Genomic DNA, 22,045 nt, shown 5'->3' on the forward strand with positions numbered 1-22,045 from the left:
CAGTAAAGAGAATTCATTTCAAAGTAGATTGTCATTTGAAAAATACATAAAAGGCGTATTTGTCTTTGTTCATTAATCTTATAGGACCTAGTCCGTTTACTTAAAAATGGGTCTGCTAGTAAGCATTCCAAATGAAGATTCTTGTAGATTCCTTCCTCACCCTAGTCTCCCCTTATTACATCCTCTATTATTTCAGTTTCCATTTATTTAAAGTAAGAAATCAAAGACACTGGTGGAGCACTTTGAAGGAAGAATCCTTCTCAATGTGTATCATTGTTCCCTAGTCTTTTGCAATCATCTGGAAAGTCACAGCATTTTTAAATGGGTTTTTAAAAGGAGTTTCACCAAACCATTAAAAACAAAAGCACTTTCATTCTTGATGCAATTATATCTCATTGGTTTAGATGTTGTTGTTTAGTTGCCAAGTCATGTCCAACTCTTTTGCAACCCCATTGACTTTAGCCTGCCAGGTTCCTCTGTCCATGAGATTTCCCAGGCAAGAACATTGGAGTGGGTTTCCATTTCCTTCTCCAGGGAAGAAGACCCAGGGATCTTCCCAACCGAGGGATCAAACCCATGTCTCTCGCATTGGCAGCCAGATTCTTTACCACTGAGCCACCTATTTAGTTAAATAATAGAATCACAACTTAAACCTGAATGAATGGATTTGAAAGTATCACAGCTGGCTCCTGGTAAACTGCTCCTTAACCACTGAGGACAGGAGGATCTCAAGCTGCTTTGGAGACAACAGCTGACCACAAGTGCAGAAGGGACAGGTCTGCTAGGGTTATGGAATGGAGCCAGTTTGAAAGCTTATAGAACATGAACTGATCATTGTGCTAGGAACTAGGACACCAAAGTAATAAGCACTCTGAAGGTGTTCTGACTACAAAGATCCACACTTTGGATCCAGTCTCTATATTCATCATTTTTCCCCTGGGGCACCTCCTAAGTGGGAAGAGACCATTTCCTATTTGTCTTTTGCAGCCAGTACTTGATGCCCAGTACTGGTCCATCACAAAGTGATCAGTGAGTTATTTTTAAATTAATGAACTATTTTAAAAATTGGTATCAGCATTGAGGCATGCTATAGATTTGTAGAACAGTAACATGACTGAGAACCACAGGCTGTGTGGCTTTAAACAGTAGCGCTTCCCTTGGTACCTCAGAAACTTAAGCTCTCTAGACCTCAGTTTCATCATCTGGGAATCGAGGATAACAATAGAAGTCCAGCAGAGGATTGTTGTATTAATTAATGATACTGGTGAAGAGCTTACAAGAGTACCTAGTATTTAGCAAGTGTGCATTAATATTATTATGATACTGTCTTATAAAATATTTTTGTTCAATTGTAACCAAAAAATTTAAATATAACTTCATAGCTATTTCCTTATTTGCACAACCACTGATTTATAAAAATATTATTTTTTAAACCTGCTATGATAGGTATGACAATGGTATGCATTTTTATTGCTTTTTCATCTAAGGCACACAAAAATTAATTGATAGGAAACTTTATTGCAAGAAAGATAAATAAGAGAAAGTTTTTATAGCTGAATATTTATGATTTTTCTAATGCAAATCCATATACCTGTGGTGTTCACAGAATTGAGATTTTTTCATAAGTACCATGTTTATTTATTTTGGGGTAGTGCTTTTTACAGTTGTTTGAACATGTGTGTATAAAAGTCTCAATTGCTAGTGCTTGTTACTATTTTTAATAGCTCCTACTGGTTTATGAGGTTTGCAATGTTAATTAGAACTTAAAACCTTTATTTATCCCTCTTAAAAATAATCATCTTTGATTGAAAGTTCATCTGTCACTTGTCTTTTGGAGACAGTGAAAGTTTATCAGTCATAGAGAGACATAAAACAGTAGATTATAGTCACGTTTACTCATACATTTCTCCCTACAGAAAGACCAGTAAAAACACCAAAATAATACCATATAAAAAGTACAAAATTTCTACTTAAGTGGCAAATTTTTATTTTTCTCTCTGAACATAGAACCACAATTACTTTTCATAAGAGTTATGCTAATTTTCTTTAAACTTGTCTGTATTTGAACCCATAACTGACTAATTTTATAATAACTAAATAACAAATATTTGGTACTTTATTCAGAAATAATGTGTATTAGAGGGTGATAGTTACTGATCACAGAAAAGATTGTTAGTATTTAGGAAAAGTGAAAGAAGATGTTGGAAATGGGAAACATAAGGCTAGGAAAAGACTTTCCCTATAAGTAAGAGGAATTAATTATGAAAGAAATTACTTTTAAAAATATGCTGGAAAAATGGTACAAAATATTGTAAATTTTTTGATATAGTCATTTTTAATCAGGAATATGACATCATCAGACCAAGCCTATTCATTCATATCTGAGATTTAAAACATATGATTACACACAATAATAAAACATATACAGAATATTACATTCAAAGAGTTCTGTTGAATTTGCCCTTTGCAATTTAAACACGCTTACCCTCTTAGACACCACCCTTATGGCAGAAAATGAAGAGGAACTAAAAACCTTCTTGATGGAAGTGAAAGTGAAGAGTGAAAAAGTTGGTTTAAAGCTCAACATTCAGAAAACAAAGATCATGGCATCTGGTCCCATCACTTCATGGCAAATAGATGAGGAAACAGTGGAAACAGTGTCAGACTTTATTTTTTGGAGCTCCAAAATCACTGCAGATGGTGATTGCAGCCGTGAAATTAAAAGACGCTTGCTCCTTGAAAGGAAAGTTATGTCCAACCTAGATAGCATATTGAAAAGCAGAGACATTACTTTGCCAACAAAGGTCCGTCTAGTCAAGGCTATGGTTTTTCCTGTGGTCATGTATGGATGTGAGAGTTGGACTGTGAAGAAGGCTGAGCGCCGAAGAATTGATGCTTTTGAACTGTGGTGTTGGAGAAAACTCTTGAGAGTCCATTGGACTGCAAGGAGATCCAACCAGTCCATTCTGAAGGAGATCAGCCCTGGGATTTCTTTGGAAGGAATGATGCTAAAGCTGAAACTCCAGTACTTTGGCCACCTCATGTGAAGAGTTGACTCACTGGAAAAGACTGTGATGCTGGGAGGAATTGGGGGCAGGAGGAGAAGGGGACGACAGAGGATGAGATGGCTGGATGGCATCACTGACTCGATGGACATGAGTCTGAGTGAACTCCGGGAGTTGGTGATGGACAGGGAGGCCTGGCATGCTGTGATTCATGGGGTCGCAAAGAGTCGGACACGACTGAGCGACTGAACTGAACTGAACTGACCCTCTTAGAACATGGTGGACTTCATAACATATTAAAAAGATGTTTGCATAATGGTGACTTAAAAAGATGACATCCCGTTTTCAAAATATCAAGAGTAATTGGCACCTTGGTGACAAAACCTCAGTATTTATTTAAAATTCACCCTCCCAAAAAAATCTTCCCTGAAACTGATAATTATTATTTTGTAATTGGGTTTGTAATGTAAAAGAACTATTATATGCAAGCATTGAAAATCCTGAGATCTAATCAAAAGGATATGACAATATTTGAGTTGAAATCCTGGACCATTGTTGACTTCTGACCTCTAAGACTGGACATTGAAATTGTTACTCAGTTCAGTTCAGTCGCTCAGTCGTGTCTGACTCTCTATGACCCCATGAATCGCAGCACGCCAGGCCTCCCTGTCCATCACCAACTCCCGGAGTTCACTGAGACTCATGTCCATCGAGTCAGTGATGCCATCCAGCCATCTCATCCTCTGTCATCCCCTTCGCCTCCTGCCTCCAATTCCTCCCAGCATTAGAGTCTTTTCCAATGAGTCAACTCTTCACGTGAGGTGGCCAAAGTACTGGAGTTTCAGCTTTAGCATCATTCCTTCCAAAGAAATCCCAGGGCTGATCTCCTTCAGAATGGACTGGTTGGATCTCCATGCAGTTCAAGGGACTCTCAAAAGTCTTCTCCAACACCACAGTTCAAAAGCATCAGTTCTTCTGCGCTCAGTCTTCTTCACAGTCCAACTCTCACATCCATATATCACCACTGGAAAAACCATAGCCTTGACTAGATGAACCTTTATTGGCAAAGTAATGTCTCTGCTTTTCAATATGCTATCTAGGTTGGTCATAACTTTCCTTCCAAGGAGTAAGTGTCTTTTAATTTCATGGCTGCAGTCACCATCTGCAGTGAAAAATTTTGGAGCCCAGAAAAATAAAGTCTGACACTGTTTCCACTGTTTCCCCATCTATTTCCCATGAAGTGATGGGACCGGATGGCATGATCTTTGTTTTCTGAGTGTTGAGCTTTAAGCCAACTTTTTCACTCTCCTCTTTCACTTTCATCAAGAGGCTTTTGAGTTCCTCTTCACTTTCTGCCATAAGGGTGGTGTCATCTGCATATCTGAGGTTACTGAGATTTCTCCCAGCAATCTTGATTCCAGCTTGTGTTTCTTCCAGTCCAGTGTTTCTCATGATGTACTCTGCATGTAAGTTAAATAAGCAGGGTGACAATATATAGCCTTGACGTACTCCTTTTCCTATTTGGAACCAGTCTGTTGTTCCATGTCCAGTTCTAACTGTTGCTTCCTGACCTGCATACAGATTTCTCAAGAGACAGGTCAGGTGGTCTGGTATTCCCATTTCTTGAAGAATTTTCCACAGTTTATTGTGATCCACACAGTCAAAGGCTTTGGCATAGTCAATAAAGCAGAAATAGATGTTTTTCTGGAACTCTCTTGCTTTTTCTATGATCCAGCAGGTATTGGCAGTTTGATCTCTGGTTCCTCTGCCTTTTCTAAAACCAGCTTGAACACCTGGAAGTTCATGGTTCACGTATTGCTGAAGCCTGGCTTGGAGAATTTCGAGCATTACTTTACTAGCATGTGAGATGAGTGCAATTGTGCAGTAGTTTGAGCATTCTTTGGCATTGCCTTTCTTTGGGACTGGAATGAAAACTGACCTTTTCCAGTCCTGTGGCCACTGCTGAGTTTTCCAAATTTGCTGGCATACTGAGTGCAGCACTTTCACAGCATCATCTTTCAGGATATGAAATAGCTCCACTGGAATTCCATCACCTCCCCTAGCTTTGTTCGTAGTGATGCTTCCTAAGGCCCACTTGACTTCACATTGTTATTAGTAATCACTTTATACATATTTGCTATGAGGGTCAGAATTTTTACCTGTTATCTCAGTACTGTAGATAAAGTACTATAAGGAAAACAATTACACCCACTGAAGAGTCATAGAATAAAATTTGACTCATAGTTCTCTGTGATTGGAAACTGCCTTTTGTCTTATATCTTTGTTCTGCAGTTCAAAATATAATGTTATGGGAAGAGGCAGAGTAGGTATCTTTAATTAAGAAAATGTATAAATAGCCAAAAAATACATGAAAAGGTGTGAAATGTCACTAGGCATCTGGGAAATGCAAATCAGAACCATAGGGTATCACCTCACCACTGTTAGAATGGCTATCATCAACAAGACAGGAGATAGTTCAGTGCTGGTGAGGATGTGGGAAAAAGGGAATCCTTGGGTGCTGTTGGTAGAAATATAATTTGCTACAACCACTATGGAAAATAGTATGGATGCTCCTCACAAATTTAAAAATATAACTACCACATGATCCAGCAAATTCCAACTTCAGGGTATATATCAGGAAGTGAAAATAGGACATTGAAGAAATATCTGCCCTCCCGTGTTCATTGAAGCATTATTCATAGTAGTGGGGATACGGAAGCAACCTAAGTGTCCATCAACAGATGAATTGAGAAAGAAGTGGCACATTCATGCAATGGAACATTATTCAGCCATGAGAAAGTAGGAAATTCTGCCATTGCAACAACACAAATGAAACTTGAAGGCATTGTGCTAAGTGTGATATAAGACAAAGAAAAACAAATGCTGATATCACTTATATGTGTGGAATCTAAAAAAACAAACAAGAAACTGCATGCATATTATAGAAACAGAGCTTAGATAACGGAAAACAAATTGGCAAAAGTAGGGCTGGAGATTGATAGGCCATTCATTATTTAAAATAATATTTTTGATCAGATTCCAGGAAATTTAAACCACCTGTGTGTATTAATAACATTTAATGAATATATGTACAAAAATAAGAATGATTCTTTGCTGTATAACCTTCACATGTAAAATAAAAACCTCTTGTACAGATATAATTTAGATTTAATTCCTTAAGCAAAGTTTTACTCTTCTCTTGAGGTTGTGTGTTGTAATAAGATATCACTTAAATTTTCAAAATTCCTTGTCTGTATGTGAAAAAATGTCAACATGTCTTGGCAACTTTCAAAATGATCATGACTGTGTTCAGTTTTTGTTTTATTTTTTTCTTTTAAGGCCAGTAGAGAGATCTACTTTAAAAATTTCCAAGTCTGTGCTAACACCTAAAGTTGTATAGAAGCAGTCGAAACTCTCTTCTATAATTACATTGAAAACACTGGTTACAGTTTTCCTGCTGTGATGGGTTCAATATATAGGCTAAGGAGTACAGGTATCTATTTACAGTGTGAGCTTTTGTCCTTGAATGCCCATTGATAGTAATTCTGGAGGAAAAAAAGAAAAAATGTGTGGTTGAGTTCCAGGATCTTGAGAAATTGTGAAGTGGCAGAGACATATTTGGAATCAATATGAAGGGCAAATTGCCATAATTTGAGTGGACACTTTCAAGTACTATGAAGTGAGACCATGTTGCAGGCCAGCATGAGGCTAGTATTTGGGGACTTTCTGTTTAATAGATTGTGACACTCAGAGTGGGCACTTCATGATATTTAAATTGCTATGGACTGGCTTTAGAGTGTGATTGTGTTTTGGTACCAAATTTTATCATGTCAATCTGTGATTAAGCAGAGAAATATAAAATGGAAAAGTGCATGTTTGTGTAAAATATTACTAGGGAGCCTATTTGGGGAGACAGGCTGATTTTGCTGATAATCTTAGATGCTGTTGTTCAACCTCTTGCAAGGATAAGATGAGGGGGATGGAAAGTTAAGTCTTTAGAAGCTGTGCTGAGTGGAATCCAAGTGCCTGCGATGTTTGGCAGCAATATGTTTTCTGGGAAGTCACTGTGTGTGACGTGGCTTGAGCGCTGGATTAGGAGCTGCGCTCAGCATTGTTGTTGTTTGGGTGCTAAGTCTTGTTTGACTGTTTCCATGAACTGTAGCACTCCAGGCTCCTCTCTGCATAGGATTTCCCAGGGAAGAATCCTGGAGTAGGTTGCCATTTCCTTCTCCAGGGGATCTTCTCCATCCAGGAATCGAACCTACATCTCCTTCATTGTGGGCGGATTCTTTTAATGCTTAACCACCAGGGAAGCCCGTGCTCGGCATACTTCTTTGAAATTTCAGAAAAAGAATAGTCACTCCACTGCTGAACTTCTTTATTATAGAATATATTAGAACTTCCCCACCATTTTCAAGGGGAGTCAAAATCTAAGGTAGTCTGCCTATTTCAGTCTGTTGAACTTACTGTTACTGTGATCGATCTTCAAGTGCAGAATCTCAGACTTTATTTCTTTGGCATAGAAAGGAATGTCTGTATCACGTAGTGAACCCATGATATCTACTGTTAGTACATATTTTTGGTGTTCGGGAGAGCTAGGGTAGTTATTTATGGAAGTGGGGCCACTATTTTTACATAAAAACCTGTTTTTATTATACTAATTTCATCCAGAAACATTCTCACTGTAAATATAGACACACGTGTGAATAGGAGAAATAGATATGGTTTGGATACTTTAGCATTATATATTATTCAAACTCATTAATTTGAATATTTCTGTTTTATGAACCCAGGAAGATTTATAGGACATTTATATACCAGTCACTGTTGTAAGTGTATAGTTCTTGACGCTTTTAAATAAGCCTGATGAAGCATTATAAATGTTCTTTCATTATGACTTATTCATTAAGCATTGAATGATACTGTCTCTTTCCCAGGCACTATTCTAGGCACTGAGGTGGTGAATATAAATGAGTTTCTGTGCTCAAAGAATTCATGACCTAATTAAGAGATAGATGATGTAAAATATAGGATATTTCCGTAATAGACCTGGGTTAGATCCCGGTTGGGAAAATCCCCTGGAGAAGGGAAAGGCTACTCACTCCTGTATTCTGGCCTGGAGAATTCCATGGACTGTATAGTCCCTGAGGTCACAAAGATTCAGACACAACTGAGCAACTTCCACTTTCTTTCTAAGATATTGAGCAGTATATCATTGATTTAATAACACTTTAGTGGCAAGTCACACAAAATCCATTCCAGATAACTGAAAGGAAAAGGGTGCCAACAGCCACATAAAGAAGCATCCCGATTTTTAAAATTTTCAAAGTTTTTAAAAATCCCAGAAGTGGTAAGATCATCACAGCTCATTTGATAAAGGCACTACTTGAGGAGGGTTTGAGTTAAACAGGTAGCAGTCAGGAGTGAGTGCTACAGATTTTGGAGTGGCTCCAAAAGTCTCCAAAGAGGAAAAATGCTTATGGGGAATTTTGAAAGAGGAAGAGAGATTGACAGTCACACAAATTAGCCAAACAAATTCTTAGAGGTGATAAAAGCATGCACGGAGAGATATCTGTGTGTGCAAAGTTTGATTAGATAAGATGTGTTTGGAACTATAAGAAACTTGGTGAATCTATAGAGTGAGGGGAGAGGGGAGAAGCAACTAGGTTTCAGAATGGAGATGTGAGCACTGGCCGGAGCAACAGCAGCCTCCTGTCTCATGCAGAGGAGATGTCACTCTATCCTCCAGGTCACTGGCCTCCAAACTCTTTGTAGACATCAATTTAGTGGGTGAACATTAAGTTTTTTTTTTAATGAAATTGAATAAAGCAGAATAGAAATATTGTGCATCATGTGTTTTAAGGCTTTATAATTCCTAAAATTTCGTTTCAGTTAAGATGTGTGAATCATGATATAAAGTACATTTGCTATGTCTGTAGGTATTGGAAATTTCTGTCCTTGGTGTTAGGATCCACTCAGATCAATTTAGAAAAATATGAGTGTCATAATCAAATTGATGGTAAGAAAATTGACTCTCCCAATAATACTGCAGGGATTTTATTGAAATAGGTACTATTTATTGCAGGCAAGAGAGGCAATTTGGACTGTTTTTGTGACTATCCAGGTGAGAAATGAGAGGTCACACCAAATTTGGTGCATTGGTGGGGATTTCAGGGTGATGTCTGTAACAGATAGTAAGATATTTGCATATTAGGTGTGAACTCCTGGGAGGAAACATCTAAGTCCTTATTTGCACATCCAGTGTCAATATGCATGGCTTTGCCCAAGAGAGGTATGGACGGTGTTCAGTGAGAGGCAGTGGGTGAGGTGGACCCTTAGAAACTCACCCGTAAGGCAAACTCTTCAATCTTGGTGCACCGGCCCACTGAGATCACACCAACAGTGGTAGAAAATGTCTCAAGTCACATGTTAATAATATAATAAATGTGACAAATCACGTGTTTTCTGAAATTACCAAGTTTAAGTTCAAGATCCCCATTACTTCCAGGTCAGCTACTTACAATCCTCTTCAGGGATCTCCCTCCAGCCGAGCAGTTAGCCCAGCCCTGGTACTCACCCTTCTTGCTCCTCTGATGTCAATGTATAGATTTATTCTGACCCTTTCCTCTTTGCCAGGAACCCCCAGCCTTTCCGGTGTCCACCAGTCAAATCCCTGCCTTCCTTCAGTTTTGCCTCTGACTCATTGGGTTCTGAGGGGACCCTGCTTGCAGATGAGGAATCTGTCAGATGTCACTGTCACAGTCTTACCTATGGGGAGACACACCTGTTGGAGGCTGAAGTACCTGTGCTTTGCTCTACCTGTGCAGGCTTTGGCTTTTCAGATCACAGAGTTGGCTGGGGTAGTGCTCAGAAGGGCCAAGGACTCCCCTTTATCTGCTGACTTATTTAGAAGTACCGCCCTTTCAATAATTTTTAAGGCATTAAGTTGTTGATAGAGTGTTTGTTAGGACTACAGGAAGATGCCTGAGATCATGCCTTAGACTAGCAGTCCCCAACCATTTTGGCACCGGGGACCACGTTCATGAAAGACAAATTTTCGGGATGATTCAAGGGCATTACATGGATTGTTCACTTTGTTTCTATTATTATTATATCAGCTCCACTTCAGATCATCAGGTATTAGATACCAAAAGTGGAGGAGCCCTGCCTTAGACTGTGACTTACCAAGAGAAAGGAGCCAAGAGGACCCTCCTGCAAAGGACCTTCTCCTGTCCTCACCAACTTTGTCTGGATAAACCTTGCCGGCTTATGTGCCCCTCTCAAGCCTGAGCACTGCTAGGCTACCTTGCCCTGTGGTCTCCACAGGAACTTCCTTTTTTACCTTTAGACATAATTATGTCTTTAAGAATAAGGACCATTCAGGTAGGCCTTAAGTCTGTGGTGATATTTAGGTTGGTCCCAGAAATGGCAGCCCACTCGCATGGAAAATCCCATGGACAGAGGAGCCTGGTAGGCTACAGTGCATGGGATCACAAAGAATTGGACATGACTGAGAGGCAGAAAGTGAAGAGGAACTAAAGAGACTCTTGATGAAAGTGAAAGTGGAGAGTGAAAAGGTTGACTTAAAGCTCAACATTCAGAAAACTAAGATCATGGCATCTGGTCCCATCACTTCATGGCAAATAGATGGGGAAACAGTGGAAACAGTGTCAGACTTTATTTTTTGGGGCTCCAAAATCACTGCAGATGGTGATTGCAGCCATGAAATTAAAAGACGTTTACTCCTTGGAAGGAAAGTTATGACCAACTTAGACAGCATATTCAAAAGCAGAGACATTACTTTGCCAACAAAGGTCCATCTAGTCAAGGCTATGGTTTTTCCAGTGGTCATGTATGGATGTGAAGGGTTGGACTGTGAAGAAGGCTGAGCGCCGAAGAATTGATGCTTTTGAAGTGTGGTGTTGGAGAAGACTCTTGAGAGTCCCTTGGACTGCAAGGAGATCCAACCAGTCCGTCCTGAAGGAGATCAGCCCTGGATGTTCATTAGAAGGAATGATGCTAAAGCTGAAACTCCAGTACTTTGGCCACCTCATGCAAAGATTTGACTCATTGGAAAAGACTCTGATTCTGGGAGGGATTGAGGGCAGGAGGAAAAGGGAATAACAGAGGATGAGATGGCTGGATGGCATCACCGACTCGATGGACGTGAGTTTGAGTGAACTCCAGGAGTTGGTGATGGACAGGGAGGCCTGGCGTGCTGCAATTCATGGGGTCGCAAAGAGTCGGACATGACTGAGCGACTGAACTGAATTGAACTGAACTGAACTGAGCAATTTCACTTTCTTTCACTTTCATCTTCCTCAGTAGGTTTCCAGGTGGCTCAGTGGTAAAGAATCCACCTGCCAATGCAGGAGCCACAGGAGATTCAATCCCTGGATTAAGAAGTTCCCCTGGAGGAGGACATGGCAACCCACTCCTGTATTCTTGCCTGGGAAATCCCATGGACAGAGGAGCCTGGTGGGCTACAGTCCGTGGGGTCACAAAGAGTTGGACACGACTGAGCATGCATGCATACATCTTCCTCGGCAGTTAATAGAGCATTGGTAGCTCAGCTGGTAAGGAATTTGCCTGCAATGCAGGAGACCCAGGTTCAATTTCTGAGTGGGGAACTTCCCCTGGAGAAGGGATAGGCTACCTACTGCAGTATTCTTGGGCTTCCCTGGTGGCTCAGATGGTAATGAATCTGCCTGCAATGCGGGAGACCTGGGTTCAGTCCCTGGGTTGGGAAGATCCCCTGGAAGAGGGCCTGGAAACTCACTCCAAGATTCTTGCCTGGAGAGTCCCCATAGACAAAGGAGCCTGGAGGGCTGCTGTCCATGGGGTTGCAAAGAGTTGGACATGAATGAGTGAATAAGCACAGTGATATTAAGCAGATTTCCTGAGCCTCTGTATTATTAACAATATGTTAGGTTCAACCTCCTACCATTCCCACTTTTCAAAACACAGGTAGAACAATAATCTTGTGCTTGATGTGTGGACCCAACCCTGATATCCCAACAGCTCTCCACCCTGCCATAATATACCTTCCACCAAGCAGTCAATGACCTTGTGACTCTGACTCCATGAATATCTCACATCTCACCTCCAACTGATCAGATGGAATTGTACATTTCTCCTCCTCCTGGCTTTGCCTGCTGGTGCCTCTGTAGTTACATTTTCTGAATATGGCATAGTGCTTCTTCCCATCCTTGCATGAGGATATCCATGAATTTTGCCAGATTTTGTTTGTAAATTTTGAGTTGCAAGTATCAGGTCCCAGAAGCCCCAGTACCTGCTCAATGGATGGTCCTGTCTCAGGAGTCAGCAGCCCAGGGTTTCCATTTCCAGGCAGTGGAGTGAGGCAAAAGCCTTACACTAGTTCAAGGATTTTGCAAGAGCAGCTTTCTTGAGTTTAAATAAAAAGATGTTACTTCAAATATCATTTAGAGAAATGCTCTTAATGCAAAACCCATTTCACTTATGTTACATGCTGTAGTGAACAACCACTATTGATTTTATGCTAATAGTTCATGCATTAACTCAACAAATATTTATTAACTGCCTGCTGTATATTAGATACTGAGGTAGATGTGGGGAATTAAACATAGACCAAGACAGATTGAGTTTCTTCCCTCATTGCATTGAGTTTTGACAAATATTAATTATAATACTGTTTATATTATTTGGACAAGTTGGAATGTTACATTTTTCTTTAAAAGAAAAAAGCGAAACAAGGGTATATTTTTATGTGTGCACAGCTCATCTGAGAGACAACATGCTATGTCTATTTGTCTCAGTAGTGACATATCACTTACAAATACAGAATTGCAGTTGTGGTGATCACACAAATAAGGTATTCAGTATTGTTCAGGTCATGTGTGTGTGTATGTGTTAGTCTCTGAATTGTGTCTGACTCTTTGTGACCCCATGGCCTGCAAGGCTTCTCTGACCATGGGATTCTCCAGGCAAGAATACTGGAGTGGGTTGCCATTCCCCTCTCCAGGGCATCTTCCCAACCCAGGGATCGAACCTGGGTCTCCTGCATTGCAGGGAGATTCTTTACTGTCTGAGCCACCAGGGAAGCCTGTTCAGGTGATGAGTTTATATTAATTCACACATTCATTGTTAATGATTATTCTTCAATTTTACATAATCACAGTCTTTTAAATGTTGCCTGTGAAGTGAAAGGTTATAAAAATCCAATATGTTAGTTGTATTCAGTTTTAAAACATTAAATTGCATATATATATATATTGTGTGTGTATATATATATATGATGTTTGGAGCATTTTAATGGCCGGTTTCATTATTTACTTGGGTATAAGGTAATGGCAAATTAGGAAAGCGATGTCTAATGATGGGTGAAAGCTAAAAGTCAGTATTTGTGCTAATATTTTTGTGTTTTAGAACATAGGAGAGGGCTGTCTTGAAGAGCTGTGGGACTTAGGAAGAGGAACTCAAGCTAGGGTGGCAGCATGGGTTTTACTGGCTGGTTTGGTGTGAGAGTCAAGAAGTTGGGAAAGTTAATATCAGAGTCTTGAAGCCATAGTCTTAAAAGTGAGGAAGACAAGGAAAGTTCTAGAAGTGTCTAGCAACTTACAGTAGAAGGTGAAAGGAGACCTGCCTGAAGGGGGAAAAGTGCTCGACAAGCAGTATTGGAAACCATCCATCTTTATATGCCCTCATTCATCTCAGAGTGCCGTTTCAGTAGAGCTGCTGCCTGCTGCCCAGATACTAGCAGCACAGAAGAGTCACAGGTAGATATGTCTGACGTTGTGACTTTTCAGGCCAGGTCACCATCTGCTGCTCCAAAGCTGTTCCACCTACAGTGTCAACATCTTGGCTGATGGCTGCTGCTGCTGCTGCTAAGTCGCTTCAGTCGTGTCCGACTCTGTGCGACCCCATAGACGGCAGCCTGCCAGGCTCCCCCATCCCTGGGATTCTCCAAGCAAGAACACCAGAGTGGGTTGCCATTTCTTTCTCCAACTCAGATCAAACTCTGGACTCGTCTGGACTCTTCTGTCTTCATCTTACTTACTACATGCACTGTATTAGCAGTCCTCACTTTAAAATATAATTGTAATCTGACCACTTCTTCCATCTTCTTTGACCATGATTAAAGCGGAAGATGAAAGATTACAGGAAAGAATTGACTACTGGGTATAGATCAAGGCTGTGAATATAACTTTCTCCAGTGATAGAATTCTTCTACATTTTCAGTGTCCAGTACAGTAGCCACTGGCCACATGTGGCTACTGAGCACTTGAAATGTGAATAGTGCAACTAATAAACTGGCTTTTAGTGTTATTAAAATGTAAATAGCCACATGTTGCTAGGAGCTACCATCTTAGATAGTGCAAGTCTAGCTAATAAAATACTTATTGAGTCCTGCCATATGCAAGGAATTGGAGATTCTGGAATTTGAAATAGGTGGGACTTGCTAACCTGCAAGGACAAAGAAACAGGTCTCCATGACAACAGAGTGTAGTTGAAAGGATAGAAGGTCATGGGTTACGGATTGGATTGGGGTTGGGCAGCTCAGGACAAACAAAGACCTTATCGTGGCCAAAGGAACTTGTTACTGACTCTGAGAGGAGGAGATGCAGTAAGGCTGACACAAGAATGCTGGATGGGTCCGTGAATTAGATGATTGTGTGACACAAGTGTTCATCAGTCATTTTTTTGAAATATAATTTTATTCTTATGGCAGAGTCATTAGTTGCTGTACAGAACTGGCTAAATAAGAAACATTTGAATTGCAAAATAAAATTAGAATTTATTTTCCTTCTGTGTGCTGGACGTCAATAAAATATAACATTGAATGTGGTACTTGCATTGACAGCAAGAGAGTTTTAGCCTTCCTAAGTACAAATGGGACTTCCCTGGTGACTCAGTGGTAAAGAACTCGCCTGCCGAGTCCGGGGACGTGGGTTCTATTCCTGGGTCAGGAAGATCCCCCAGAGAAGGAAATAGGAACCTACTCGAGCATCTTTGCCTGGGAAATCCCAAGGACAGAGGAGTCTGGTGCGCTACAGTCCATGGGGTCGCAAAAGAGCCGGACATGACTTAGTGACTAAACAACAAAAAATACAGATGAGGTTTTAAGGTGTTACCAAGTATAATGTAAATTCATAATGACTCATGTTTGGGGAATACAAGTTTAGAACATTCATTTGGACCTCATTAAATTTTATTACATATGGATATGTGCTTAAGTTAAAAAGAGCCTCTTTTTAATCGAGGCTGCCCAATTTTGTCGTCCCAGCCAGTTTTCTTGAGTGTCTATGAGAGTGGTGGTACTGTGTTAGTGTGTTGTTCTCCAGTCTTTTTCACAACAGTGGGGCATATCTTTTTGTAAGCTTTGGGTCATCCAAGTGTATTGATTTGAAGAAGTATATGCCTTATCCCTACACCTGTAGTTCATCAAGGATGACTGTGTTGACAGCTGTACCACCTTGCTACTCCGGAGACCCCGGGCCCTCCGTGCCCACCCCCCCACCCAGGTAATTTGAGAAAGGAAACCGAGAACAATCTAACTCTCTTCGTATCAGTCTGTTCAGCGGCCATGACAAGATAGCACAGACTGAGTGTCTTGAACAAGACAGTTGTTTCCTCATAGTTCTGGAGGCCAGAAGTCCAACGTCAAGGTACTGGCTGTGGAGGCTTCTGGTGAGAGCTCCCTTCCTGGTGGCCACCTTCACTCTGTCCTCGGGTGGTGGAGAGAAAAACTCTGCTGTGTCTCTTCACTGTTTTTATTTTTTTTTAAGTTATTTACTCATTTATTATCTATCTATTTAGTTATTTGGCCATGCCGCAGGCAGGACCTTAGTTTCCCAACGAGGGATTGAACCCGAGCCCCCTGCACTGGAAGCACAGGGTCCTAACCACTGGACCGCCAGGGAAGTCCCTCTTCTCCTCTTCTTATAAGGTCACCGGTTCTCTTGGATTAAGACCCCACCCTTATGACCTCATGTAACATTAGTGACCTCCCTGCACTCCCCATCTCCAAATACAGTCACATTAGGGCTTCGACCTATGGATTTGGGGGCAGGGGTGGAGGAACAAGAAGAAGGTGACACAATTCTGCCCATGACACAGCTCCTGTGTGTGACAGTGTAGAGCAGCGTGACGGGACCAGGTATGACTGGCTGTGTTATTTCATATTTTCTGGACCTAGAACCTTTGAGTAGCAAATTCTGCTACAAAATGAACCACCAAAAATCTGACATTTTGTTTCCCTCATCTTGTCTTTTTTCTCATGTTGATGATGAGTTTAACATGCAGTTTGGGTGTTTGTAGATTCTCATTGGACAATTTGTATGGAAGGACTTCTTACTCAGTAACTGTGTAAAGGGTATGAAGAGGTGTCGTCCATAGGAGGAATAAACCTGTGGGACAATATTCCTTGTTGTTGTTCAGTCGCTAAGTCGTGTGACTCTGCGAGCTCAGGGACTGTAGCATGCCAGGCTCCTCTTCCTCCACTATCTCCTGGAGTTTTCTCAGATTCATGTCCATTGAGTCAGTGATGCTACCTAACCATCTCATCCTCTGCTACCTCCTTCTCCTTTGCCTTCAGTCTTCAATATTCCTTATATTTGTAGTAAAATAAAAACAAAGCCGAAGAGATGAGTTTTTATGTATGTGGGTGAAAGTGGGTGAAAGCAGGAGACGGTATTAAAGGCCAGTATTGTCATCCTTGTGGGGAGAGGACATGCTCGTGACACCGCTGGGGGGCAGAGATGTTAGACCAGCCGGGCAGCAGGAGAGCTTGTTGTTGGTTCTCAAAATACCTGCAGATTCCTCACTCCATCAAATAATGCTTATAGAAATTTATCTGGTGAAAATGTGAGAAATGTAAAGATGGGATAAAATGACAAGCAAAAGATAGGTGAATTATGATGCATACAGCTATTGAGTGCTAAGTATTTATTGCATCATTAAAATGTAGAATAATTTTTGTTGACATGATATGTTGCTGAGCAAAAATTAAAAAAAAAAAAGTACAACCATTGCAGTAATACTCCATTATGTAAAGTTTATTATGCAAAATAAGTCAAATCAGAAAAAAAAAATTAGAAAAACCTATATCAAAATGCCAAAGTAAATATATTCATCTGGGATGGTAGGATTACTAATGGTTGCTTTTCCTTTTTTTTTGTTTTTGTCTCTCTACATTTTCTAGATTTCCTGGAGTTAGCGCAGATTTACTACTAATTTTAATGGATTATTTAAGACTAAAGGACTTAACCATAGACTGAACAGTTGGAAGGCATAAGCCTTTTTCTACTTACCAGTCAGCAATCCAGGGCTTGGTTCTGACATTATTTACGGAGCCCTCTCTCTTTTCTGTAAGTGAAAGTGTTAATTGCTCAGTCAGGTCTGACTCTTTGCAACCACATGAACTGTAGCCCACCAGATTCCTCTTTCATGAGATTTTTCCAGGCAAGAATATTGGAGTTGCCATTCCCTTCTCCAGGCAATCTTACCAACTCAGGGATAGAACCCAGATCTCTTGCATTGCAGGCAGATTATTTACTGTGTGAGCCATCAAGAAACTCTTTCCTGTGAGCTCTTAGCTAAGGTTGGGAGTGAAAGCTGACAGTCTTTATGACCTATGCATAGTGATGACCAATGGTTAAATTAAATCTGGATTTTAAAAATTACAGTGATGGAAATTATTCCAAGTCATTTTCACTAGGGTTTGGAGGATGCCTTGGGTAGCAGTGGCTCTGTATGGTGAGAAAAGCCTAGAAGAATTCACTACTCTTTCTCTTATTGCCATATTGGGAAAGGGGCCAGGTAGATAAACAGATGGAATCATTCCTTATACTCTATGAGTCAAAGTTATTGAGTGCCTAAGGGCATACCTTGATTCTTTGCCTATTAAATCCCATATTTTATGATGACAGGTGACTGTCATACTTTTAAAAGTTATGTTTTATAAAAATTAGTGTGTAGACAGCATTTAGAAGGCAGCATCACTTATAAGAAACAGGCTGACACATCAAAACACACTAAAATGGGCTGGGGGTGGGCAGGAGCAAAAGCAAGAAAGCTAAAGTTCTAGGACCTCTTATGCTACTTAATAACGCTGGAACCTCAGACAATTTCTTTGTCAAAAAGTTTCACTTAAAATAGTACGGGCCCAGAGCTTGAATTTGAACAGGCCCCACAAAATTTGGGCTTCCCTGGTTGCTCAGAAGGTAAAGCGTCTGCCTGCAATGCGGGAGACCCGGGTTCAATCCCTCGGTTGGGAAGATCCCCTGGAGGAGAGCATGGCAACCTACTCCAGTATTCTTGCCTGGAGAATCCCATGGACAGAGGAGCCTGGTGGGCTACAGTCCATAGGGTCACAAAGAGTTGAACACAATTGAAGTGACTTAGCACACACACACACAGCTAATAATATGGTACTGCTGCTGCTGCTGCCGCCAAGTCGATTCAGTCGTGTCCGACTCTGTGCGACCCCAGAGACGGCAGCCCACCAGGCTCCCCCGTCCCTGGGATTCTCCAGGCAAGAATAGTGGAGTGGGTTGCCATTTCCTTCTCCAATGCATGAAAGTTAAAGTGAAAGTGAAGTTGCTCAGTCGTGTCCGACTGGCAGCGACCCCATGGACTGCAGCATACCAGGCTCCTCTGTCCATGGGATTTTCCAGGCAAGAGTACTGGAGTGGGGTGCCATTGCCTTCTCCGAATAATATGGTACAAGGCCTGCTAAAAAAATTACATTGCTTAGTTTGAAGCCCATGAGGCTCAGATACAGTATATTAGAAAAATATCTTTTAATATTCACACAGCACTGGTTCCTGGAAGGACATGTGATATAAAAGCTTAAAGCAAGAAAATAACCTTGATTTACTCCCAACCTCTTATTTAAACAGAGATTTTTGTTGTGCCTTTACAAAAATTACCCTCAGTTAATTATTACTTCCTCTGCTGATGACCATTGCTAAGTAATACATGTCCCAAATACTTCAGTCTTATTTATTTGTGTGAGAAAGATAAATACAGGGAAGCACAGTAACTTCTGAGAGTCTTGGCTTTAACCAGTGCATGCGTGTCCCCGTATGAAAGGGGCTGTTATCTGAGCCTGTCCTTTCTTTCATCAGTGAACTCAGACAGAGTAAACTGACAAACGAGTGTCGCCAGCTTTGAAACTTGTGTCCACTGCCAGTGTCCAAGTTAGAACTCTGCGAATATTTGTGGAGCAGGCTGTTTACTTTATTTGACCATACCAACCAAACTTCTTAGGTCGGTTGTGAATTGTGGTGTTTCTTATTTACTTATAAGTTACTGATCACTTATTTTGCATGATTTCCATATAAAGGAGAATATCTTTAGTTTTTTTTTTTTTAAGTTGAAAGTATGTGGGCGTACAAGTAATAAATATATGTATATATATTTATCTACATATAGATATATACATATTTATCTACATGTAGATATACATATAAATATATGCAGATAGAAAATGGTAGCTTGGCTAGCTTCTTTTGTAGACTTAAAGCTTATTTATCTCGTTGCTCTTTCTCATCATCTTACTTGCCTTCTCCAGCTCGTCGTTACTTTCTCTGTTTGTGAGTGTATTTTGGAATTTGGTCACGGTGGAGATAGGAGAAAGTGTCTATTTTCTTGTCTCCCCTTCTGCAGTTATGTCATGCACTTTCTCTGTGGTTCATACGTCTCGTCTTGCCAACGTGTGCCCCTTAGAGCTGTTTGCTTTTGTTGCTGTTCAGTCACTAAGTCGTCTCCAACTCTTCGCGACCCCTGTGGACTGCAGCACGCCAGCTAGTTAGGTCTGTCTACAGGGACAACATCCAGTTCCATTAAGCATGTCGTCTTGCATTGCAGGAGCTATGCCCGTCCCAGACCAGCCCTCGTCAGCCTCGGAGAAGACCAGCTCCTTGAGCCCTGGCCTCACCACCTCCAATGGGGATGGCTCGGAAACAGAAACCACCTCTGCCATCCTTGCCTCGGTTAAAGAACAGGTAGAAACGTGCCACTTTTCTGACATAAATATTGGGACATTTTTGAAATCGTTCTTTCTGGATGAAAGCTGGTAATTTAGTTACGTTGGGGAGAAAATCATGATTTTCTAGCGGGATATTGGTGTTCATTATACCATTGTTATTAAAATATGATTATAACAGCTTTTGATTCAGTTTTTATTCAAGATTTAGGCAGGTTTCCTTGCAAAAATAGTCTACAGAAAAAGCAAAAATTGTAGTCAAATTCTTACCGGTGAAGTTTTGGCAGATTCATTGATGGATGCAATGTTTAATACTGTTAAATGTGTGAAGCCAAATAATTGGTCTGTGGGAAACCTAAAGTCTAGTAAAATTTCAAAGTATATCCATGATGCTAAAAAATTGATAAGGGTGAGAACAGATGATTATCATGGTGGGCTAAGCAAATTCATATTCTGTGTGTTTCTGAGATGGCTTTGGAAGAATACATTTCAGAACTTTTCCTGCAAAACTAAAGTCTAAATGATTCTTCTTTCACCATTTCTTTGCCATAAAAATGGATAAGCAAATAAAATCTGAGGTCTCATATTTAAAAGTAATTGTTTCATAAAATTCATGTTTCTTCTGTATAAAAGGTGGTAATTAAAGAAAGCTGGAAAATCAAGTTTTTTACATTTGCTTCTTTTTCTTTACCATGGCCTGGAATGTAAATCAGTGTTTTTTGTCTTGTTTTAAGTGAGAAAGCATCCTGTCTTTGAATTATATTATTCAGGGATGCTGAATTAGCAACAGCAGTGGGAGAAAAGTGACATAGTTTTCCTGAACCCAGGAACATCTTAATAGAGTGATAGGCTGCTGCTGCTGCTGCTGCTAAGTCACTTCAGTCGTCTCTGACTCCGTGCGACCCCATAGACAGCAGCCCACCAGGCTCCCCCGTCCCTGGGATTCTCCAGGACTGAATGGGGCAATTACAGACTCAACTAGGAGAAGGAAGGCCTTTGGTTTTCCTAGAGAACACTGATTTTGTTTAATAAACAGGAACTGATTTAGGTAAAGGTTGATGATCAAGCTATCAAGGAGTAGCTAAGGAAAGATCCATTGAAGGAATCAATGATGCTATTAGTTAAAATTGTGTCACCAGGTCAGAAAGTGTGAAGCAGAATTAGGAGAGATGAATGGATGGGTTGGGTAATCTAGTTTGTGAAAATGGTAAGTAATCAGGAAATTGGGTTGAGGCCCAGACTGTATTGCTTGATTAATTTCTTCTAAAAGCCTACCCATGAGTGTTTTCTGGCTATTTTTCATGAGCAAGGGAAACAGAGAGGGAAAGTCCATGCTGCTTCTCATACTTCAGATACTGCTTTGTTTTATCGCTGGGTTATGTCGTGGATTTTTATTCTGGCCTAGTCTGGACATCTTGCTAGGCCACTAGCTTTAGAGTAGTGACAAAGTGTAAGGCATGAGAAATAAACTTACTAAGACAACCAGACCTGTTTGACGAAAAGATCCCACTTGCCTTGGGGCATGGCCTAAAAATAAAAATATATAAATAAAGAATTTAGATAAGCAACAAGCACTAAAATTTTTTTAAAAGTTACCATGAAGAGTTTATTTTCTAGTTATTAAACTCATTTCATTGCTTATAGATGAGATGAGATTCTTTGTGACAAGAAAATCTGTCTTGGGGAGCTGAGACAGAGCAGGTGGTAACACCCAAATCAGAGACCTAGGTGCCAGGCTCCATGTGTGGCGTCTGCCAGTTTGAAGGCAGAAATCACTCAGCAGCAGAGCCCATGGACTTCCTTGGTGTGGCCTCGTGGAGACGACCAATCTCTTCCTTCACTGGGGGATTTTTGTCCTAAATTATTCTTCAGACGTCCTTCCTCTCTTTTTCTCAGGGATAGACTGTTTTCTTATGGAGTCAAAACTAAGTTAAATATGTTTTTAAAAGCTTTAGCTGAAATTAAGGAAAATAACTTTAAAAATTAATACCTTCTATGGTTCTTAATAATTATATGCATAATCTATTTATAAATCTTTTCACTTAAAGGATATTTGCCTGGCCCTCTTTAG

The 22,045-nt window shown here is 40.4% G+C and overlaps 1 protein-coding gene across 1 annotated transcript in view; it reads left to right on the top strand.

Moving 5' to 3' along the window:
- The window catches only part of CTNND2 (catenin delta 2), a 1,090,646-nt gene that overhangs the window by 169,837 nt on the left and 898,764 nt on the right, over positions 1-22,045 (top strand). Inside the window, 1 exon segment of the mRNA XM_070357848.1 lies at positions 19,857-19,993. Within this exon segment, the coding sequence (XP_070213949.1) occupies positions 19,857-19,993 (137 nt within the window).

The sequence above is a fragment of the Bos mutus genome, chromosome 20 (genome assembly GCF_027580195.1).
Source record: "Bos mutus isolate GX-2022 chromosome 20, NWIPB_WYAK_1.1, whole genome shotgun sequence".
NCBI classification, from domain to species: domain Eukaryota; kingdom Metazoa; phylum Chordata; class Mammalia; order Artiodactyla; family Bovidae; genus Bos; species Bos mutus.